The 25,229-nt window shown below is 42.0% G+C and overlaps 1 protein-coding gene across 8 annotated transcripts in view; it reads right to left on the reverse strand.

Moving 5' to 3' along the window:
- Window positions 1-7,683: 7,683 nt before the first annotated feature.
- Window positions 7,684-25,229, reverse strand: part of PLEKHA1 (pleckstrin homology domain containing A1) — an 81,676-nt gene continuing 64,130 nt past the window's right edge. For 4 of the 8 annotated variants that reach the window (XM_075000506.1, XM_075000505.1, XM_075000508.1 and 1 more), the window contains 3 exons: window positions 24,574-24,637; window positions 15,091-15,180; window positions 7,684-10,188 (listed from right to left, as the gene is read on the reverse strand). In XM_075000506.1, coding sequence (XP_074856607.1) covers window positions 9,862-10,188; window positions 15,091-15,180; window positions 24,574-24,637 — 481 coding nt within the window. In that variant the 3' untranslated portion in view covers window positions 7,684-9,861. Of the gene's footprint in view, window positions 10,189-12,072; window positions 12,144-15,090; window positions 15,181-24,573; window positions 24,638-25,229 lie in introns of all 8 variants that reach the window. The other 4 variants (XM_075000511.1, XM_075000513.1, XM_075000509.1 and 1 more) reach the window with 2 other exon arrangements.

Below are 25,229 nucleotides of genomic sequence, written 5' to 3' on the forward strand. Positions count from 1 at the left end.
CTATTCAAATTGTAGACAAACCCTTAGGCCGTGTCTACACTTACAAAAGTGTGATAGGAATAGGGGGATTTCGATGTTTGCAGGGTCTTTTGAAAAGTACCCCGTGTAGACAAGCCACGTGTGAGCGAAGCTGCAGCTGGTGGTATGCTAGTGAGACACTGAATATTCATTTCAACACCTCATTAGTATTCTTCGATTTGGCCATAAGCATGGCCATTTCGAAATTTTTCGTAAGTGTAGACACGACCTAAGGGTTTGTCTGCAGTTCGAATGGAGGGTATACATTCCTAGGTCCAGGAGACATACCCACTCCAGCTCTAATGAAGGTAGTGCACTAAAAATAGAACATTGATGTGGTGACACAAGGGTCCTGCTCACACCAAGTACATACCCAGTTGACAGTAGGCACAATTTTGAGGCAACTAATCATGTCTCCCACCCCCATCATGGTTACATGCTGGGTTTAGCACTGGGGTGAGTTTAGGGAGACCCCCAGTTTTCATCACTGTAATTAGCACCCCCACCCCACAACCTGTCTAACGTAATCCAAACCAATGGAAATTTCGGTTATGTTCATCTGGGGGAAAAAAAGCCCTTTTAACAAGTGTAAAAACTATGTTTGTAGCGTATCAGAGGGGTAGCTGTGTTAGTCTGTATCCACAACAAGAAGTCCTGAGGCACCTTATAGACAAACAGATATTGGAGCATAAGCTTTCGTGGGCATCTGATGAAGTGGGTCTTTGCCCATGAAAGTTGATGCTCCAGTGTATCTGTTTGTCTATAAGGTGCCTCAGGACTTCTTGTTGTTGTTATGTAGAATATGAAAATGTTAAATGTGAATACACATGCATAAAAACTATAATATATTTCAACATTTTTAATCAGCTGGATGAGCCTGAGACCCAGCAGATGATCATGCTGCATCCCCCCTATGAGATTTCATGCCCCCCATGCAGGCCCGCCCCCGACTTTGCTCACTCCTGGTTTAGTGCATGGGAGCTTGATCAGAGCTGTAGTTAGGTTATTATGTCTCCTCAAGCTGGGAATCAGATCCTAGCTAAATAGTAACAAGCAGTTTGTTAGTCTTTAAGGTGCTACAGGCTAACATGGCTATGCCTCTCAGACTATTTACCATCTTCTTTATTCAGAGTGTGTTAAGTACCACATCACTAGCATTGAATGTATCACAATGGCTGATTTTAATACAAAAACTAGGAGATTTATGATCACGATTTCCATCTGCTTTTTCATATTTTTCCTTGCCTGAAAAAAAAAGATTATGCAAAGACTATTTTGCTGATTTGTTAGTGAAAAATAATCTTTTAGCAATAGTCACAGTTTTTGCATAGAACAACAGGAAATAAACTAGAAAGATAAAAATTAACTTTTAAAAATGTCAGATCCTACTAATTTTTTTTCTAGATTCATGTTCAAATAACAGCTCTGGTAAACTCATTAATGTAACTATCCCATACTTTGAAATACATTTGTATTTACACACACATGCCCCTTTTTAAACTGAACATACATGTGGCCTTTGGCTAAGATTACGCATAATGTCTAGTATTTAGTGCATCTGGTAACTAGCGACTGCATCCTGCCCTGTGTAGGAAAAGGGACTTGAATATAACGAGTCTTCATTCTCCACTTTATTTAATCCCAAAGATTATTTCCACCTCCATGAAAGATACCCTTCTTCCAAGAGAATGAAAGCATGCAGCCTCTGCCACGCTTCCAGTCTGCTTGCTCACAGTGAAAGGATGTATGTAGGTAGTCCATCATGTCCAACGTTGATGTCTTGAGCTTGCCCAGGCTCATTGGTTGTGGACTTGCACGTGGCTGAGGAGTTGAAGCTTTGAACAGCATGGGCATTCACAATGGGGGCAAGGGAATTGTCCTGGCTCTGTTGCTGCAGCTGCTGCTGTTTCCTTCTTACTCTCACAAGCATCAATGAGGCGTACCTGCTGCTGCTCTTCAAAGTTGTCGTACGTGTGTCGTATGAGAGCATGCCAGCCTGTTCCATCTTTTGCATGCTGCTCTAGCTGATCTGGTTTTAAACCAGCATGAGCGATGTTGGCCTTCACGCAGTGTTTATACCTCTTGTGAGGCCTACCTTGATTCCTTTTGCCCTGGGATAGTTCACCGTTGAGGAGTTGCTTAGGGATTCTTGACTCCTCCATTCGTATGACGTGCCCTGTCCAGCGAAGCTGGGCTTTCAGAATCCTGGCTTCGATGCTCGTGGTTCCTGTTGTGTCCAGGACTTCCAGGTTCATAACTCTGTCCTGCCATCAAATGTGCAGTATTGATCTCAGGCTGCGTGTGTGGAAGCGCTCCAGAAGTTTTATATGTTTTCTGTACAAGGTCCAGGTTTCACAGCCATACAGGAGACTGGTCAGGATTACAGCCTTGTACACGTTCAGTTTAGTAGACTGTCGGATATTGTGATGATTCAACACTCGCGTTCTCAGACATCCTAGTTCCCGGCTGGCCAGGCAGATTCTGGCATTGATTTCTTGGTCAAGGGAGCCATCATTGGCTATCACACTGCCAAGGTACTTCAACTCCTCTACTGTCTTTAACTCTGTTTCTTCAATAAAGATTGAAGCGGGGAGAGCAGCAGATCCTGGAACAGGTTAAAACAATACCTTGGTCTTTCCTAGGCTAAGGGTCAAACCAAAGAGGTGAGTGGCAGCAGCAAACTTGTTGACGATGAGCTGGAGATCAGATTCCTTGTGTGCCGTAAGTGCACAGTTGTCAGCAAAAAGGGCTTCAAGGATGAGCCTCCCAAGTGTCTTGGCTTTAGCATTCAGACAATGAAGGTCAAAAAGTGACCCATCAAGTCGGTATTTTCTGTAGACACCATGGTCCAAGTCCCTAACTGCGTGGCTGAGGACGCATGTGAAAAAGAGGTTGAATAACACTGGTGCCAGCACGCACCCTTTCTTCACACCATTGGATCTCAAATGGATCTGAGGATTCGCCATTTGAAAGAACAAAGCCAGTCATGTCATTGTGGAACAGGCGTATGAGGTTAACAAATCTTCTCGGGCAGCCAAGTTTTGACAGGATAATCCACAGGGCTTCTCTGTTGATGGTGTCAAACACCTTGGTCAGGTCTATAAAGGCAGCATACAGTGAGAGGATAGACCTGAAAATAAAAGCCTGATGTGTCTTTATTAGAAGTGCTTTGGATCATCAGCAATACCAGCCCCTCTGCTGTGTGCCATGTGAGTCCCTGGACTTCAGAGACAAGATGGGTGAGGTAATGAAATGTATTAGATTAACCCCTGCTGGCAGGCTTGCTGACAGGAATTCCAGGCCCCAGGACAGCACAATCAGTGGGCCCCCTCTCCTCCCACCCTCAGACAGAGACATCCTCACCCACCCGCCCAAGGAAACCCAGATTACCACCATCCTTGGTCTGTCCTGCCTGGAGGTGCACCTCCCACATTCCTTCCCCTCTCTGCCACCCGTCAAAATTGCCCAGCTCTGCCTCTCCAGTGTTCCTGTGCCCAGCTTGCCCCGCTTCCTTCTCTGGCCCCCAAACACCCCTGCAATGGTCTGCTCCCCTCCCCACCACCACAGTGCTGTACCACCCCTCTGCTCCTTTGGCCCAGCCATTCTTGCTTACCCTCTGCCCTTTTCCCTTCCAAGCCTAGTTCCTCAGACCCTACCCCCACCTCTGTGCAGTCTCATGCCTGGCTCTGCCCCAGAGCTCAACTCCCTCTGTTCCCAGCCTGGCTCTCCTCTCCCCACTTACTCACATGCTCACAACTTCCCAGGCACTCTCCTGCCCTGCAGCTCCACGGCTGTAGTCCTACCACACTGCTACAGCCACACTATTTACAAACCTGGGTAGAGGCAGTCCCAGGCCCCTATGCCATTGCCCCTTTTGTTCCCCTTTGGCAGTGGGCCCGTCTGCTGGTGAGAAAGAGAAAGAGAAAGAGACCAGTTTTCAAGCCCCCCACCCCCAGTTTTTCTTGAGGTCTGGGAAAGAGGGAGTGTTACAGCTAAATGCAAGGCAGAACAGACCCCTCTGAGGCCATTTAGCTTAAGTGGTTCGTACATCTTCCAAATCCCCATTCATGGCAGAGGGGCCTATTAACACCTTTGCAGACAGACAGAAAGGAGGGGTTTCCTTACTCCCCTATTTCTAGCATTCAAACAGCCCTAGGCCTATCTAAAGTTGCTTATCAGAAGCAATCTCCCCACAGATCAGAACAAGCAAAGTGGCTCCAGACCCTTCCAGAACAATAGATGCAAAACCTTCATATCTTCAGCTCTGCAGAGGACAACACCCCTCCAACATGTCTTTAAAGATCCACAGATATTACACGTTTCTCCAACATGGCGTGCCTTAGCCAGTCTACTAAATACCTCAGCAACTATTTGAAATCAATGAGACTACTCCCATACTTAAAACCTAAGGATGAGTTCCACTGTGTTGCTGGATTAAGAACTAAATGTTTGACTTTTTTTTTTTTTTTTTTTTTTTTTAATTAGTGTAGACATGTTACGCCATCTCTTCTGAATCTGTAGACAGAAACTATCTGGTATTAATGGGTGAAGAATAATGTAATGGTAACAGTCATGACTCTCAAAACAAAAAGCAGTCAAGTAGCACTTTAAAAACTAGCACTTGACTTTTTGTTTTAATAGTGTATAGACTAGCACGGCTTCCTCTCTGTTACTAGTCAAGATTCTGTGGATACAATTGCACTAGTTTTGCACTTAAAGCATCTTTAAATATGAAAAATACAGCATACCTTCCCAAAATTAAACCACCTCAAATACAGACCTTTTTTAAAGGTTCTGTAAGAAAAATCCTATTAATTAGCATCAGGGTGGATTCATTCAAATCACAAGTTAAATGGCCAAGAAAAATACCACCTCATATCTTAAACAATGGTTAACATCTGACCACTAAAACATGTTAATTTGCAACTCAATACAGCATTTTACATCATCTAGGAAGGTATACTTTGTGTATTTTTAACATAAAAATCAAGTTATTGGTTTAGGAAATAGAACATAATACTCATTACCTGTGTCAAGCTGAGCTGAGCTGCAGCAGCAGTACATTAGGAATGGTAATAATTAAATACAATAGCACTTATACTTTATTAGTATAAATCTTAAATGTTAGGTTTCACATTTGAAATTGCAGCAGTCTCCTGTGTTGCCAGCTGATGGCTGTCAAACTTATTTTTAAAAAATTTCACATTTTAACAGTAACCAACAAGTCATCAGAATATTAAATGGGCAGTGTCCTTAAAACTTATACAACTAGCTCTGATTTTCTCCACGCCTATTGTCATTTTGATTCATAGTCTGAAACAGAAAGATTTCCTGCTTTTTCATCTCTCAATCCATTTCTTAGCTTTGAGTGACTAGTCTCTGTACCTTCAGAGGAAACTATTGCTGTGAAAAGTTGGCTTAGCAAATGAAGGAACTCTTTCAAGGTGACTGACTGGCTAATGATTTCCATTAATTCAGGGGACTGACTTTGTTCAAAACATCATCAGTAAACATGTACTGATTAAAAGGTTTCACTCTAGCCTTGGAATTTACTGACTGGTCTAACTGAGGAGTGATCTTACAACATCCGTGCAATGACAGTGGCAGTATCATCAGAAGTTGGACATCTACCTTTATATCTGGAGTTAAGAATGTTCACAAGAAAATGAGGCAGAGTTAGTGTTTGATCCATTTACTTTATTGCCTGTAATTTAATTTTCTTGTGAGGTATTTCTTTCATCAACATTTCTTGAAGTGTCTTCCAAATGTTGACAGAATCATCAATTCAGCAGCAATTTCCCAGAAGTTTAAGGCTAATAGGTTTCAGTGTAGTGAACATATCCTCTACATTCCTCTTTAATCCAAAGCGAGATACTTTGGATGAGATACTTCCATATATTTAATCATGATTTTCTTCACAAAGCTTTATGAAAAAAAGGCCAATTCTAAATACATTCTTCAAAACAATCAAGCACAGAATTCCCTCAAATATTCAGAGTGAGAATTAGTTTGGACCCTCCTTGTATCTTCACTGGAGCTGAAACAAAAAGGTTATTACAGAAGTATTTTGAGACTTCAACAACTTAAACTGGCACATTTCCCCTCTGTATTTATTGCACACTGTACAAGTTTCTTTTCATACACTGTATCTAGCAATGGTGCCAAGAGTGGAATGCAAGGCAATTTTCATCAGCACTCAAGGCAGGAGCTCATCCTTATCCTTCCCCCACCCCCCATGCAGCTGGGAGCGTGTTCAAAGCCATGCTGCCTATGGATTAACAAAAGACCAGCTAATGCTACCAACCACCAACTAAACAGTAAAACTCTGCTTCATTTATTTATTTATAAATGAAGTTGAAGAACTATCAGTGACTTTAAGAAGTATCACTAGCACTCAGACAGGAGACTCGAGGTCAAATTTCAGCGCTCCACTTCGGAAAGGTTGCTGACCCCAGCTCTAACCTAAGGTAACTTCAGCCCTGCCTCGATAGGCATATTTTAAGAATGTAATTCCAGATGTTTGCAATTTTTGCATTTGTACTCCATATATATGCCATACAATGTCAATCAGTATATCCTTAGTTTTCAATTTACATTTTGCATACCTTTTACAGCCAGGTTATGACAGTGAGTTGGAATACACAGAACTGGCCATTTTGTTTAAAAAGGACCTTGTTTACTAAGTTGCCTGAGATGCAAATAGAGAGGATGAAAGACACCATTTTCTGGTACCTCAGTCAGTCTAGAATAAGAATTCCTGCTCCGGGCTAACACACTCCACATGCAGGGTTCCTTGCATACGAAAAAAACCCTGCAACGCCTGTTGTGATATGGTTCTTTTGTTCAGGCATTTATAAAGAGAGTTGTCTAAATTCTGCAGGTCTTGTCCAGACTGGCACTTAATGTGAATGGCAGAGGTCCTTTAGTTCCTTTTTCTTTGGTGATAATTGCTACTTGTTCTCGCCAAGGTGGACAATGAGAAATAGACATTTCAAAAAGTGTTTTGGGCCTTCCACTCTCTGTGACCCTGGGCAGTGGTGTTCACAGATGCAACCAGAGCAGTCAGGACCAGGCATCGTATCACAGCTCCTTCAATATTGTTAGGGTTGACATAATTGTCTACCCATCCACTGCATTAACTCATGTATTTAGACCATGATTCAGCAGTTCAGGGAGGTGGTGTTACAGCCCTGCTGTAATACAGCACTTAGGAGGAAAAATGGAAGCAAAGAAACATGCACAACTAGGCTAAGGCAAGGCAGCTCACGTCAACCTACCTTTGTAGTAAAGGCCATGCTTCAGTCTGTCACCCACAAACTGATGAGTTGAATGATTAAGCTCTATCTTAAAGCCAAGGCTCCAGCAATTAGTTAACACTGATTCTGAAGATAGGGGGCAAGTATGCCCCATTATGTGGAGCAGGCTTGCTAGTTTGGGTTAGATGTATTCATGGAGATTTCATCACATGACAAACTTTAAAGATTAATCTTGAAAGCTCCAGGCCAACGTGGAGGGTTGGCAATCTTAAAGTGAAGCCAGTACAATGTTCAAGCAATTAAACATGGACGAATGAAACAGAAGAGGGCATGTATCAATGGAGAAGAAATCCCTTTAGTAAGATTTAGCCTGTTTTGACACGATACAATAAAAAAAAGTCAACAGCTCTTTAAAGTTATCTAAACTGATTTATTAACAATTTAAAGGTGACATATTTACAGGAAACAGCACTGGTTCTAAAATAATTTAACAATTTTCATAGATTTATAAAAGTACTGATAAATAGGAGACCCCAACAATTACCAACCACAAACAAATTTTCCTATGCTACTGAAATACAACAGTAGTTCTATTTTTATTATGTCCCACAATGGAGCTGCTTTACCTCCACCCAATAAGTAAAACTGCCAATAACAAAATATAGTAAAATGAACATGCAGTGTCAAAGCTGTACCACAGCAAGTGATTTTAGATGTCAAAACTTTAGTAAAAATATTTCAATGCAAAGTCTCTCACATAGTATGCACTTGTGAAAAATAAGCTTCAAATAATTGTCTTATTGTGATACAAGTTAAAATGTACATCAGTTGTTCAGACTGCTACAGTAACGTCCAACTCTACAGTAGCTTTCATGTGATGTTTAAGAGTAAAATGAAAGCATAATTTACAAATACTATTATTGCCTTAAAACAGTGGTTAGCTTATGAATTAAAAAGTTGGAGATACTGATGTAATTAATGGTTTTAAACTAGCTAGATAATATTTAACTCTGGACATTACACCTATTAGTCTGTTCTTGGCTAAACAAGTTACTGTGGAAAAAATGTCTACATCTCTTAGATCAGAAGTTAGTTTGGAAGCTAGAGAGAAGATGGACCTTTCTGATATGTAACTATTAAGTTCCAGAAGACTAACAGCATTGCAATACTGGGAAATATGAATCACAATAAGCAGCAGCAAATGAAATGTTTGTGTGTTTGTGGGGGGACAGGGGATGGGGTGGGGTACAGCAATCATTTTCAAAACTTATGAAACTAATACATGCTCAAGCTAGTCAAATATTTGAAATGTAAAAGTTCTTAGATCTTTTGTTTGCATCACTGAAGCCCATAAAAATGCAGACATGTAACAAATATTCAGTTTTATAAAAAAAAACAAACAAACACATATTGCACAGTTAGTAGATGCAATACCAGCATGCTGGTATCCCTAGCGTAAGATTCTATATTTTAAATAATTGTTTTGAACTAAATTATTCAAATGATTTCACCCTAAGCTTCAAAACCATGTAAATACAGATTGTGTACACATCGAATCTCAAAACGTTTAACAAGATGAGAAAAAACACAGGCACTTTAATAGATTAGTGCACCAAAATTACAGGCCACAATTTCATGACTATAAATAGTTCAGTACCAGTTTTGACATCAAATTAAAAAAAACAAAAGAGGTCTTTCACTGCTCCAAATATAGAAACAAGAACTGTTCACAAAGCACTGATAAGAAAAAGAATCTCTGAAAAGGTAATCCAAACAATATGTTTAGACATCTAATAAAAAGTAACTGGAGCAAAGCTTAATGTAATGCAATATAAAAATGGTTTACTTCAAAATGTGAAAGATGTAGTAGTCCAGTTTCCCTCCCCCCCATCCAAAACACCATAATAGGTGGTCCATTAAAATCTAAGTGTGCAAAAATTACAATTCACCTTTAGGAGAGCATCAAAAATAGGTTTAATGTTCAAAACAGCATTATTACACTAATGTGAATTTTACAGCACCATATACTTAGAATTCTAAGGGAGCTTAGAATTCTTAGTCTGGTAATATTTCAGTTGATAATGTTGATCCAACAGGAAATGAAGAAATTTTGTATGCCCCACAATCTGAAAAAGTAACATTTTCAAAAGAGGAGAGAAAATTCTCCGATATGCATAAAATTATCAAATTTGCACACATTACATTTTCTACATTACAGAATTAAAATACTGAATGTAAGTTTAGATTTGCCAAATTAAGAAATAAGAGTTGCTGGTACCTTATTTACTGGCAGCAGTACATTTCTGAATCATGTCTGTTTGGCCCCACCCTATTAGAAAGTGATTTATTATCAAGCTGTGAGAAAAGGCAAAAGGTCCATTTCTGATCCTAATTTAAAGGCAGTGTATAATTTATTTAAAATATATAATTGTATATGTATGTACCTGTGTATACACCACCTATGCATATACACAGACACAAAATCAGTGTTCCATTCTCTTTGTTCTTTTTTATTAAAATCTTTGGCTATGAGTGTGACCAAGGACAGTAGAGGACTAAACGGATCATTCTCCAAACACTTCCATTATTACACATCACTGACTGGAAGGCTTGCATCATCCAGATCCACTGGGCCAGGATCCTGTTCCTGAGTGCCATTTTTACTTTGAGGTTCCAATGGACCCTGTGCAGTCACTTTGGAAGCTGGTTCTCTTGGAGGGACAACCTGGACCTTGACGTTCCCTGACTTGGTCTTGGCAGAAGATTCGTGAAATCCTCGCTTCTCCAAGGCAAGGCGTTTGGCGTTAAGGTTTGAGACCAGAGCATTGTTGTGAGAGGCTGTGGAATGTGAGGTGGCTGCTGAGTCGGCAAAACAGAAAGCATAGGTGGATTCTGAAGAAGAACTGGAATGCTCCTGTAAAAGGATAAGTGTTTTTCAGGCAGAATCAGTTGTAAATGTTATGTTATTAACTCAGTCTGAGACTTTATTCTGTAAACCAAGGAAACGGGAAAAAAAACCACAAAGCAAAGCATCAAGCATGGCAGCAGAAAGTGGATGCTTTTCCAAGACAATGCATTTTTAAATGTGAGCTTACAGCCATATGTGATAGAAACTAATTGTAAGAGAAGTCTATTCAAACAATATTTGGTATAGAAATGTATATTTTACATCCCAAATTCTAAAGCACTGTGGAACTCTCACTACTCCCTCCCCTTCAGTTACTCTGCTGAGTCAAGTTAAAGATTACACTTCTACTCACTGACAACTGTTGATCTATGTCCTATTTTATTCCATTTTATTCTACTGAGACACAGAGTAAATATGACGAATCAATGTCAAGAATCTAAAGTATCCTCTTCTTGAATCCTAATTGTTGAAGTTTAGAAAATATTCTTAAAATAATGCTTTTGAGTTTAGATAGTCTATTTTTAAATCTGCTATAGCAATACTGAGATTACTTTTCAAAACAACTCGGTCTAACAACTGTACAGAAGTCATTTTCAATTCAAGTGTCTATTACAGATACCTATCATTCTGTTGAAAGAATTTAAAAGAGCCAAATTCATAAAATAAATCTATCACTATTTAAGTCTTTTCTTTCATCATCTATTATATTATTATTCAGACAGGCTAGTACATGGTTATGCCAGTTCTGACTTTGTAACATACTATGATAAGTTACTATAAAAAGTCTGTTAAACAGAGATGCTCTGTGTGGGTTACCGGAAAACATTTTCATATCAATTGTAAGTTTAAAGAATTCCAGACAGTCATGGTACTGGACAAATTTATAGATAATTAATTTTGCAGTGTTGTTTTTGCCAAATCAGCAATATTTAGCATTTGTATATACAATCATAATAGGATGTATGTTAAGAAGTGAATTTTTTTGGCTCTTCACATTGCTTTTAGAAGCAATTCAGGGACACCATTTTGTGTTATTTTGTCATGTTTTAATGGTCAATAGCCTACTTGCCACATCACTTATTTCTAGTAGCAAAATATATATTTTTAAAAAGCAGCTGTGCCATGTTCAGTGATTTTCCTATCTATTTTCAGCAATAATTTCAATTAAAGAAGTGTGAAGGCTGAAATCTAAAGTAAACCTCTGTGATTTAATCAGTTTATTATTATACCAATTTTTCTAATACAACTATTTTTCGTTTAGATTTGCTACCCCTTCTGAATATAAGTTCACAGTTTAAGACATTATATGCTGCTTTACCTTCTAAAGCATTTTTTACATAATGTACAAGTTACTTCTAACAAACCCTTCTATATTTTGACTAATAGTTTCATGCATACGAGTTTTAAAAGCCATGCAAAAATCAGGTTGCAACATTATCCTTCTAATTATTACTGTTACGATGCTTGCATGTATGCATACATGTGTACTCTTTGTGGATAAGTTTTATTTGTATTTTTGCTGTTACAAGATGTCAAAGTTGTAAGGTAAAAAACAGAAATATGAACTCTCATGCAAATTAATCAAAGTTGTAATACCTTCTTCTTCACACAGCATTTTATGGGAATATGATTTGCACAGTGAATGTGAGAAGTGACTTAGCATCATTGTTTTTGCCATTAGTAATTAAAAAAATCAAACTTCATTTTAGTAATCAATAGGATATTTAAATGAAAACCTAATGAGTGGTGTGAAGTAATTTATAAGTTAGTATCCAGTAATGGTAACTGAAAAGAGCAATGGGATTAAGAGTTAATGTTACATTGTGTAAATTAACATTTTAAGTCCTAGCCCTCTGGTAAGAAGGCAAGTTTACATGAGAGCCCACATACGTGCTGCATTCACCAGTTCTTGATGTATACCTCTGTATACAAGGATTCGACAGCCTTCTGGCCTGCCGCATCTGGAACACAGTGCAAAGCTAAGATTAGAGTAACCTATACTTCAGGAAGAGGATAGGGGGAGGAAGAAGAGAGAAAGTGTTGGCAATAGTTATAGCTAGGTTGCTTAGTCAGCCCCACCACAAAGCATAAACAAACAAAAAACCCATCTCCCTCTTTTCCTCTCCCATGGAAAACATAGTTAAACTGAGTCTATTTTGTGAAAGCAACTTATTTAAAACATGAAGCAGCTACACAATTAGTAGCCACAAATTGCTAGTGTCCAGGTCAATTGATACCACATCATCAGTATGACTGCATTTTATAGCCAGATTCCTAAATTTTGGTTTTTGGTGTATTATGGGGGAAAATATACTCAGTTATTGCAAAACATGACAGCAAAAACGTGAAAACCATACCTGGCAGCATCTGAACTGTAAAGTATTCCATGATAAATCTGGACATATTTGGTGACATTATGACACTATAATGGTCTTTAGCATGAAATACAATAATTTGTAAAAAAAAATTTTCTCAAGATTTCTAATATAGATTCTAATGAAAAAAATATATAATTGCTGCCATCAACATGCTTATGTTATGACCTAGGTCACAGCTGTACACCCACACAGTTCAATAATGCTAGATGGTGCTCATACTAGATCTCCAACAGCAAACTTCTTTAATTCACATGTTATTTGAAATCTTTTCTGGTCCAGAACACATTACATGTGTTCTGTGGGACAATACCTGCTAACATGATAAATGGCCAAAATTTATCCTGAGTGTGTGCAAATTTAGCACCAAAAATTATTTTTAATATTTTATATAATTTGATTTAAAAATACTAATTAGCAATATCTCTTGCCAGAATTAGCAGTTTCACTGTAGTTCTTCAGCCAGTAAAAGCTTAGTGATAAGAGCTCAAACCGAACTCAGAAAAAATTCTTCATATGCAGCACTTGCGCAGTGTCTTAAATATAAGAAAATGCAAGGCATACAGAACGATATACAGATAACAATGACAACTCAGTTACTCAGTTAGAAATGCAAAACATTTTCCACAAATTTAATATGCATGAAAGTTCATGCAAAAGAGATACGTTACTACAGGACTGATGGAAAGGAAGGTAAAAGAAGAACAAAATAGACTTTCTTGGACAGGTTGAACCTCTCTTATAGAATCATAGAATGCTAGGACTGGAAAGGACCTTGAGAGGTCATCGAGTCCAGACCCCTGCCCTAATGGCAGGACCAAGTACTGTCTAGACCATCCCTGATAGACATTTATCTAACCTGTTCTTACATATTTCCAGAGATGGAGATTCCACAACCTCCTGAAGCAAATTATTCCCGTGTTTGTCCACCCAGACAGTTAGGAACTTTTTCCTAATGTCCAACCTAAACCTCCCTTGTTGCCGTTTAAGCCCATTGCTTCTTGTTCTATCCTCAGAGGCCAAGAAGAACAAGTTTTCTCCTCCATAGGGCACTCTTTTAGATACCTGAAAACCATTATCATGTCCCCCCTCAATCTTTTTTTTCCAAACTGAACAAGCCCAATTCTTTCAGCCTTTCTTCATCAGTCATGTTCTCTAGTCCTTTGATCATTCTCATTGCTCTTTTCTGGACTCTTTCCAATTTCTCCACATCTTTCTTGAAATGCGGTGCCCCAGAACTGGACACAATACTCCAACTGAGGCCAAACCAGTGCTGAGTAGAGCAGAAGAATGACTTCTCATGTCTTGCTCTCAACATACCTGTTAATGCATCCCAGAATCATGTTTGCTTTTTCTGCAATAGCATCACACTGTTGACTCATATTTAGCTTGTGGCCCACTATAACCCCTAGGTCCCTTTCTGCCATACTCCTTCCTAGGCAGTCTCTCCCCATTCTGTAAGTGTGAAACTGATTGTTCCTTCCTAAGTAGAGCACTTTGCATTTGTCTTTATTAAACTTCATCCTGTTTACCTCAGACCATTTCTCCATTTTGTCCAGATCATTTTGAATTTTGACCCTATCCTCCAAAGCAGTTGCAATCCCTCCTAGCTTGGAATAATCTGCAATAATTAGCGTACTTTCTATGCCAATATCTAAATAGTCAATGAAGATATTGAACAGAACAGGTCCCAAAACAGACCCCTGCAGAACCCCACTTGTTATACCTTTCCAGCAGGATTGAGAACCATTAATAACTACTCTCTGAGTACAGTTATCCAGCCAGTTTTGCACCAACCTTATAGTAGTCCCATCTAAGTTGTACTTGCCTAGTTTATTGATAAGAATATCATGCAAGACTGTATCAAATGCCTTACTAAAAATCTAGGTAAACCACATCCACAAGGCTCGTTATTCTATCAAAGAAAGCTATCAGATTGATTTGCATTTGTTCTTAACAAATCAGTGCTGGCTCTTCCCTATCACCTTACTACCTTCCAAGTGTTTGCAGATGATTTCTTTAAATACTTGTTCCATTATCTTCCATGGCACAGAAGTTAAACTGACCGGTCTGTAGTTTCCTGTATTTATTCCCCTTTTTATAGATGAGCACTATATTTGCCTTCTTTTCCAGTCTTCTGAAATCTCTCCTGTCTCCCATGATTTTGCAAAGATGACGGCACCTTCAGGACCTGACCAGTGTGGGATGAGCGAATTTGCTGGACAATGGGAGATCAATATTTTCTAGCACATTACCAAGACTTTCACTGCTTTCTGGACTCTTTGAAGACATTTAAGGGTAAATTACAGCTAAATAACAGCACTGAACACTAAGAGCCGGGACTGGTGGCTGTAAACAAGCTGTATGGGACCACGGGAAACTTGGCCACATCCATAAGTGGCTGTCCAGCTACCTAAAATCATGCCGGATTACAGAATTTGCTGGACAAGGGAGTTCCAGATTAGAGAGGTTCAACTTGTACTGGATTGATAGCTCCTAGAGATAGTATATTATCTACATCTCAAACACATACAGAAGCTGCTGATCTTCCAGGTCCCCGTTGTGCCACGATAGCCCCAGAAATTGCTTTTATCCAGCTGTGCATGTCCTCTGGACTGTCTGCCTAAATCAAAAGAAATTTTTGAAATTAACATTAAATAGCTATTTAAACTAGTTATTTAAACTGGGTGAAGATTCGTTTTGTGAAAATGAGTAGTATGGGAATACAATGACCAGACTAGCTTGCTTTCCCATTGGTTAGTAATGGTAGGATTTTTGTAACTACCTATGATTTTTGGAGCATAAACCTCTATGATTTTCAATCAGATGCATATTCCTAAAGCACCACGCAATTGTGAAAATCCACCCAAGATTATTTTACCGATATAGTTGTAAGATTCTTCTAGGTTAATACTGCAATAACATTTAAATCAGAAATGGATTTACTTATTTTTTGAAAGGCGACCAATGTAATTCTCATCAGGTTTTAATTGATGTATAATAAAGGGAACATGTGCAATGTCCCACTCTCATATTTTATCTTTCTAGTTGCTCCCTGTGAAACAGTAGCTAAAGTGGTCTGGTGAAGGATCTGGTGAATTACTGCACAAAGTAAATAACATGGTTTATTGCTGGTGAAATACGATAAACCAAGTTAAAACGTTTTGTTCTGTTATGTTTTTTTTAACATTAGGGTCAGCCAAATTTGCAGATAATGAAAATCGTTCATATACATTCTCAAAACACTGCATAGAGCACATGCCAATAGATTGTACAAATAAATTTGTATTATACACAATTCAAAGGATAATAATGAGGAAAATAATGTGTGTTCTTACTTTTATTCAAACTACTTAGTAGACTCAACAACATAACTCCTTACAACCATCATATTGATGCACACAAATACACAAATTGATTGTTATCTCAGTTTCTCAGTCCATCCATTGCAGGATAGGAAACAACTGTAAGGCTGTGGCCACACTAGTCGCTCATTTTGAAAATTATTTTGAAATGAAAAGCAATTTTAAAATGAGCAGGAGATCAACTACACAGAAATCGCTCATTTCGAAATCAACTTCGAAATTAAAAGGCATTCATTTCAAAATCGTTATTCCATTCCCATGTTGGGAATAACACCTCCTTTCAATGTTAATTGCAAAATGAAATGTGTGTAGCTGCTCCCTGGCTGCCATTTCGAAATGAAAAGTCCTCCACAGAGCCAGCTCCTCCCACAAGCAGCCAGAGCTCTATGGCTCTCAGCTGCGGGTGCCTTAAAGCTGCAGGAACACAGAAACCCCATGCAGGAAGCTGAGAGTGTGCTGGCAGCCACAGGAGCACAAGGTGGCCAGACAACACTCCCAAGCACCCCCAGAAGGCAACACCCCACCTTGGCTGGACAGATGGCTAGCAGCCAAGACCTCCAGGATCTCCATGGAGCCAAAGGTTCTGGGTGGCTGGGCTCCCAGGGCTCTGGGCAGCCCCCAAAGAGGAGGGGGCCCCTCTGGCTGGAAGCCGAAATCTGGGACCTGCTGGCTGTCTGGGGGGGGGGGCGGGGATGAGGACATCCTGCTTGTGGCGGAAGAGAAACACAGACGCCTTCGCCTGCCTCGCCAGCAACCTCGCTGCAAAAGGCCACCCCCTCCGGACCCCCAATAAGGTCCGCTCCAAAGTCACAGAGCTGCGGCATGGATATGTCCAGGCAAGGGACTCAGCCCAGCACTTGGGCAGCGTTGCCCACCTGCCCCTACTTCAGGGAGCTCCACCAGCTGCTGGGACCCAGAGAGGCTGCACCACCTGGAGGAGAAAACCCTGGGACACAGGTGAGCCAGAGGGGCAGGGTGAGGAGCCATAGCCAGGACAGCTGGGCAGATGATCTGGCGGCAGCCAACATGGCTGCATGGAAGGAGCAGAACTACTTGCTGCAGGAATGGCTCTCCATGGAGCAGGCGGCCTGAGACAGGGTGGCCAGGTATCTCGACACCCTGACCCAGGCCATTGCCAACCGCCTGGCCCAGCCACCCGCTCCATGGATGGCCTTTCCCACAGCACCTCAGCACCCCCCACTAACCCAGCCCCACCATCTCTTCCTCTTCTGCAGCCCCCCCCCCGCCCCAGCTTCCCCCTCTTCCCTGCCACCCTCCTTCTCCTCAGCTCCCCCTTGTGACCCTTCTCTCCCCTCCCTCCACCCTTGCAGCTCTGCTCCCAGCCAACATGACCCCAGCTGAGCAACAGGAGCTGGCGTGCTGGCTGTGGCTGGGCAAGCCCTGCCCGGCTGTGGCTCCCCCCTTCCTCCCCGCAAGTCCGAGCCCCTAGATACCCCGGTCCTGCCCTACCTCCCCCGTCCCACCTGCCCCACCTCAGCCCCACCGTGGTCCCTGGACCTGGGGCAGTCACGGCTCCCGACAAGCTACTCCGATGGAGGATTGAGGCACCCCTACCTCCCCATGTATATAGTTCATCCCTGCTCCCCCATGTAAATAGTCACGTGTTCTTCGTTTTCAAAAAATAGCAGGTGAATTTATTTAACAGTGATATGTGTCCTGCCTCAGGTGGGGATGGCGAGGGGGGAATGCTGGTGGGGTAAGGGTGAGGGCTGTTGCGTGGAGTGAGCTGGGCCAGGTCATGGGTGCCCCCGGGCAAGGGCCTCCCGCATGCGTACCCCGTCCCACTGCACCTGGCAACACAGGACCGCACCTGGCTGCTCAGTGTGCCACAGAGAGCTCCTGCTTGCTCTCCACGAGGTTGTGGAGAGCACAGCAGGCACCCACAACTGTGAGCACACTGGGCAGGCCTACCTCCCAGCGCACGAAGAGGCACCTGAAACGTGCCTTCAGACAGCCGAATGCCTGCTCCGCGGTGTTCCTGCAGGGGTTGAGGCAGGCACTGAAGAGGTCTGGCTCTCATTGGTGTGTCCCGTGTAGCGGCACATTAGCCAGGCCTGGAGTGGGTAGGCAGCATTGGCGACAATGCACAGGGGGCATGGTTACATCCCCCACTGGCAGCTCCCGTGAGGGGATGCATGTGCCCTCTGCCATCCTGTGGCCAAACTACGAGTTCCACAGGACACAGGCATTGTGAGCCCTGCCCGGCCAGCCCACTCAGATGCCCGTGAAAAGTCCTCAGGCACCCACGAAGTCCTGGAGGACAATGGATGGAAGCCCTTTTGGTTGATGTACCGTCCCCAGCTGTGTGGTGGGGCCCGGACGGCAGTGTGGGTGCTGTCCAATGCACCGATGCAGTTGGGGAATCCCATCTGTTAGAAGCTAGCCATGGCAGCATCCACGTCTCCAGGGTGGATCAGGCGGCACAGGAGGATGCTGTTGACGGTGGCAACAACCTGTAGAGGTATAGGGCACAGGCGCCCATGAGTGTGTGGTAGCATGTGGGGGCCCCACTCCTTGGAACTCCTCTCCCCAGGACCCCACTCCTTGGGAACTCCCTCTCCAGGACCCCGCTGTCTGTGTGTAGCTCCAAGTGCCTTACCTCAAGGAGGACGATCCCGACGGTGGACTTCCCCACCCCAAATTGGTGGCTGACCGAGCAGTTGCTGTCTGGGGTGGCAAGCTTCTATAGGGCGATGGCTACTCGTTTCTCCAGGGGGAATGCAGGCCGCATGCGGGTGTCCTGCTGGCGAAATGCTGGTGCCAGCCAATGGCACAGCTCCATGAACGTGGCCTGAGTCATCCGGAAGTTGCGGAGCCACTGGTCGTTGTCCCCCTCTCTAAGGAGGATGTCGTATCACCATTGCCCGCTGGTGGGGTACTGCCAGAGGCGATGGCGGGGCTGGAACAGGGGGTGCTCCAGATGCACTGTGGGGGGAGCCTGCAGGAGGCTGGACACATGTCAGGCAGCATGTAGCCTCATATGGCATGCTGTCAGGATGGCCATCAGGCTGGCCATGATGTCCAAGGCGTCCCTGTCAGTGAAGTGCTGCAGGTCTATAGCAGGTAGTGGTGTGGTGGCTAACCGAGGCTCTGCTGAGTGCTACACTGGAGGTCGCATGCTGCAAGCAGCCAGGGTGCTCAGCATGTGCACGGGGGATGTGTTTGGGAGGGCCCCTTTAAGGGGTTGGCTGGTCCATGCTCCAGGAAGGGCTTGTCAGCCATTCGACCCTGACCTTGCCATTTCCTACCTTGTTATTTCAAAATGAAGCTGCGTCTGTGTAGCTGCTCCATTTCGAAATGACGGGGCATCTTTTCGATGTTGCAGATTGCAACATTGATGCGCATTTCATGTGTAGTCACTTCCACAGCACTCATTTCAAATAGCTTATTTCGAAGTGACGGATAGGGATAACCCCTTTTGACGTCACTCTCTAGTGTAGCCACAGGCTAATTGTTAAGCACAAATACTATATTTTCCAGGTTACCACACTGGGATAAATCATTACTTCTTAGACACATAGGCTACATCTACACTACAAGAGAAATTCAAATTTATTAATATTGATTTTGTAAGGCTGGATTTTATAAATTTGAATTTGACTATCCTCACCTCCCCACATGCTCCTCACAAAAGTTAACTTATTGCTACCATACTCAATCACCAAACATCAACTGTTGCAGCACTGCATTGTGGGAACCTATCCCACAGTTCCCTCATCCCCGTAGCGGTCAGGGTATGTTCGCTGGTATTTGACATCATTTTTACACATTGCATTGCCCTCATTCCCCTCCCGTCGTAAGCAAATGTCCAATTTCCAGTCGAAAGGAGGGAAAAGTAGGGCATCAACAAAGATGGCAAAGTTAACAGAAATCCCTTTCTTCTGTAACTGAATTATCAAGGATTTTATAAAAATCAGGAAGTGTGTGTCTTCTCAACTGCCCATCCACTGACTGTTGCACTCCCTTGACTGCATCTGATCCCTGAAAATAATACAGGGACTATGAAGAGCATGAATAAAGAGTAGATAGTAAAGATTTGGAAAAAAAAGTTGCTGAGGGGAGGGTTTTTGGGTTCCCAGTGTGTTATACAGCTTCTGTGCCCAGTCTTGGCAGTTGGGGGAAGACTTCCCCCCAGTGACAGCTAGCCCCCTGAGTCCTTGTTGGGGTATGGGGGGGTTCAGTGGGGGGCCAGTTGAAGCAGTCCCCCTGTGTGGCAGCAAGCCTCTAAAAATCTTGACTGCAGTGGGGAAGTCGAATATTGTGAGTGCAGGGGACTGGACTCGATGCCCTCTTGAGGTCCCTTCCAGTTCTATGGCACAGATATATCGCCATATAAAATTGCTACATTGTCTTTCCAAAACATGATAGCACTGAAATCTCTAACACTGAACTTATAATGGAAACAGGAATCTCAACTGGCCCTCCACATGCTGTTCCTTGCGTTTTCAGGGGACCAAAGCATGAAGAACGAGAATAGGAAGGATTAGGGGGGAAAAAAAATTTATAATTGTAATATCAAAGATTTTGCAAAAAGCAGCAGGTGTCTGCAATGGGCTGCAAGCCGCAGAAAATACTTTTGGCCAGGCAAGGTGGGGTCTGTGGCTGCAGAGTGGGTTGAAATGTCCCCTGCCCCAAAAATCTTAGGCACCAGGGGAGTCTTCCCCCCACTACCCAGCAGCAGCAAGCCTCTGAATGTATATTGGGGGGGGGGCGGAGGGGAGTTTCTAGTGTCTGTGGCTGCACAGCAAGTTGAAGGGGTCCCCAGGTGGCAGCAAGCCCCTGAATATCTTAGTTGTCAGGGGAAACCTCCCCCTGGCGGCAGCAAGCCCCCAAATGTATATGGTGGAGAGGCTCTGGGTTCTGTGGCTGCAGATTTGAAAGGGTCCCTGTGGCATCTGCAAAGCCCCACAAGTCTTAGCTGCCAGGGGAGATCCCCCCCCCACAGCTGTAGCAAACCCCCACATATCTTAGCCACCAGGGAGACAGCCCACGGGAGGCAGCAAGCCCCCAGAAATCTTTCCCACCCTTGGAGCCCTCATTGCATATAAGCCAGGACATGGCAGCACGGTCCGCACTGAGCAGAAGGCACATCCCTTTATAGGGTCAGGGGCTAGCCACGTGATGTGCTTGTGCACAGGAAGGACACCAACTGTGTGCTGCCTGTAAGGGAGAAAGAGGGGTGCCCTGCACAAATGTGCAGAAAAAAAGTTCCTTGGCCTCTCATACAAACACGACCCCCCCAACAGCCTATCCGCCATGTGGTGTGGCCAAACAGGCTGTAGCCAGTGCAGAAAAAAATCCCCAAGTGCTCAGAACCACAGCTGAACTAATAGCAAAGAAAGAAAGAGAAGTTTCTCAGCTTATCATACAAGAAAAATTCCCACAGACACGCTGATAGCAAAGAAAGTTAAACCAGAGCTGAATTAATAGCAAAGAAAGGAAGAATTTCTCAAACTTCTCACTCAAGCATGACCCCACAGCCATGGGCTTCCTGGTGTTGAACTCAAATTCATGGGCTTCCTGTTAACCTAATTCCTGTGCACCTGGAGAGCAGTGGCCAGAGCAAAGCACTGTGGAGCATTGTGGGTTACATATAAGACACCTCTAGAGGCTAATAAATTCGATTTTAAGTTATGGCGCTTCCACACTGACCTTATTCGAACTTTTAAATTTGAATTTGATGCTACACCCAGGCAGTTCTGATGATATTATAGTGATATTAGTGCTCCCTAAATCAAGCTAATGGTATTTACAGTGAAGACAGTCATGTGGTAATATTGAGTAACTGCCTTGAATTTATCTCGTAGTGTAGATGTAACCAAACATATAGAATATTTGTAATTGTTTTTTCTTTTGTTTTCTGTCACTTGTCTTTAGTCAGTGATGATTGGTAGAAGATGCTATCGATTGGGGTATACATTAATTTTAACCTATTAAGGGTCTCCGTGGGAGAGGAACAAAGTGCCTATTTCCATAACTTTCACATGCATGTGGTTGTTTTAAATATAACCTTTAACTCTTAATTTCTTGGGTTTTAGCAGCTGAAAAATTTTAAAAAAATCTTCACAATATTTTACTCTTAATTCTCAACAATTACTCCACTGCAAAGCTGTGTGTCTGGAACATAAACACAAGATCCCCATTCATCAACATTTACTTACAAGTGAATTTCAAACTGTATCTGAAGCAGCATTAAAGTTTGGCACACTTTCTTTGAAACTATGCTTATTACATCAGACTGAAACTATAGCATTGGCTTACTGCAGTCTAAAAACAAATCTAAATCAATGCTCCATGATTTAACAAAGTCAAAATACACATGTGATAGTGACGGAAGTAATATTACTGAAACAAGCACTACAGTGATAATATTGTTTAGTTATCTGGTCTAGAGCTTTCACTATTACCAGTAATGCAGACTTACTGGTAAAATTAACGCAACAAATATTATAACTAACAAACAATTCACAACAGTCCAATATGCACCAAGATCATTTTAAGATGTGATGCCAGAATTAATATACATCAGCAATAAACAAAAGGAAACCTTGCTTAAGCATGCAAAGGGCTGATAAGAACATACTCAAATTTTCTAACCAAATCAGACATAAAATACCATTAGAGAACTTTCACATTGCCATGAGACAAGATAACCAAGATAGCAGCTGTTTTTAGAGCTACCTGAATTTATTAGCATCCCTCTTGACAACTGACAGCTTGGATTCTAGTGGTGTGAATCCTAGCTGTCTAAAATTCAGTGCAACCGGTATATGGTGATATGTTCTCTACATTTAGCATTGTCATCTCCACAAAATAATTCTCAAAAAGACTTATGGTCTGCTGAACTCACAGAAACCAATAACATGGTAAAAAAAGAAACAACTGCTCCATTATGTTCACTATCTTATTAAATAATTATTTAAGACTAAACTTAAAAGGACAGGTGTACACAATGTGCCAAACAACTTTTTTCTTGCTTTAGAATTAATGTGATAAGACATCCAACTTGTGCATTAGCAAATAAGTTAATATAAAACAGCCACCGAGAAAACTTAATTTAAGAACCATGGTAGCTTGCATAAAGGGAGCAAAGGTCAGTCATAATACACTATTCTGGGGCTTTTAATGTCAAGAACTTGCAAGGAAGACTCCCAGTAGAGTCAAATCACGATTACTGGTTTAAAAAAACCAAATGATGTGGGACAAAATTTTGCTAACGCTTTGGTTTCACCTCTATTTCCCAAATGTAACTTCCTCATTCAGGCATTTGGGAAGAATGTTCTAACATGTCATCATTAAAGCCACTTCGCTAATGTCCAGTCTCACACTCATCAGGACAGAGACTCTAAATCTGATGGGTTTTGTTTCATTCAATTGACCTTTAAAACACACAAAATACGTATAGTTTTTAAAATCAGCCTGGAAAGAATCTGTAAGCAGATTATATGTGGTCTGTTCTATACATGTACTGGTATGTGTTCAGTAAGAAATGGCAAGAATCACTGAAAGTGTCTTCTAGTTGTGAAAACATCATGCACAGCCAACAAGTCAAAGAACATTCAAAGTGGAAGATCATTTTTAGATGGGTATTACAAGCAAAGACTGCTGAAGCTGCACAGTAACAGTTCATCCTCACTCAAGATTATTACTTTGAATCTTTGACCATTCAGTTCTTACATTGTTGTAATTTAAATCCACAGCGAGTTATAAAACTAATTTTCTATAATAAAAAATGCAATTTAATGCATTTTAATTAAAAGTGTATTTATCTGGCACCACAGAATTTATATAACTGTACATCCAATACAGTAAAACCTTGATTTAATGGACTAATGGGGGCCAGGTGTGTCCACTATTCCCAAAAGTCCGTTAAATGAGAGGGTTTACTGCCCAGCCACCTCCACCAGGCTCCCACAGGCCCAGTCCCCCTGCGCCCCCCAAAGGGCAGAACCCTGCTTCTCACCAGAACTGCTGTTGCTGGATGAGCTGCTGTACCCTGCTGTGTGTGGCTGGAGGAGCCATCACCAGAACCACTGTGTGTTCCTCCCACTAGGGGTGGGGTGTGTAAGCAAGTGCCAGTCTGCCTGTGTACGCATCCCACACCTGGTGGGAGGAGGAGTGGCATGGCGGCTCCAGCAGAGGACGAGGTGGCTCCTCTAGGACACACCAGTGATAAGTCCCAACTTTTTGGTGTTGGGGGGTGGTGATTTTACAGACCCCAGTAGACTTCGGGAACAATGGGGGGGGAACGTCCATTCCCGAAATCTGCTAAATCAGCGCCTGTAAAATCAAATGTCTACTGTACCAATTCAGAAAAGACTATTTGTCTATAAAGGACTGTCTTTTTAGGACTTTCATAAACATAAGTAATTCTTTTTTGCTTGCAAATCTTGTATTTCTCATATGGATTTCAGAACAAAACTGCAAAGAAGAAAACCTTACCTAACATAAGACAGGTGGAGCTATTGTAATGTTTGAAAAGCCATTGTATTTTACAACAGATACATGTGCAACTGAGATGAAGACTGCACTTTATTTTCTCAAGAAAATCAAGTATTTAAAGATTTTAATAATATTTATGCTTAATTTTCTTACAGAATGAACTGGTTTTACCCAGAGTGAAAGATTACCTGTACATAAAAGGTTCGAGAAGTTGTTACAATTTCAAAGAGATTATCTCTCATCATTATATCACTGCAAAGACAAAACACAAATATTTAATAGCAATTCACATTTTTGAAGTGCTCTATTAAAAAATGTTATACCTAGAAAAATCAGAGTATGCAGAACTCTATATCCATCATCATTTCAACCAAACTTTTATGTTTCCTGATATAGTTCATAGCCACTATCAATGTAATTAAAATAATTGAACTCAAGCAGTTGTGAGAGGAAAAGTTACATAATTGATTGTGATGGGCTATATAAACGTCACACTAGCCCAGCAAGAGTTAACCACTCATTACCAGTTGCCCCTGCTGGGCATTGTCCAGCTCTAATTTGGGTGTAAAAGAAAGCAGCTCGCCTCAATCTGGGCTGATTGTGGCAGAGAGTGGATGCATGTTATAGGTTCTTGACACAAAGCTGCTTGAGCTCCAGATGTTGGAGGCTGAACACACCAAATCCACTGAAGATCCCCAGTCACTCGTAGAAACAGAGGGAAGACGACAACTTCTGGAGCTGGAATCAAGGACAGAAAGCAGCCCAGAGAACACACACATGAAGGCTGGTACGAACGTTAATCTCATGACTGCTGGTTTCATAGGGCACTAGTGCAAGACCTGGT

Source organism: Carettochelys insculpta, chromosome 7 (genome assembly GCF_033958435.1).
Source record: "Carettochelys insculpta isolate YL-2023 chromosome 7, ASM3395843v1, whole genome shotgun sequence".
NCBI lineage: Eukaryota > Metazoa > Chordata > Testudines > Carettochelyidae > Carettochelys > Carettochelys insculpta.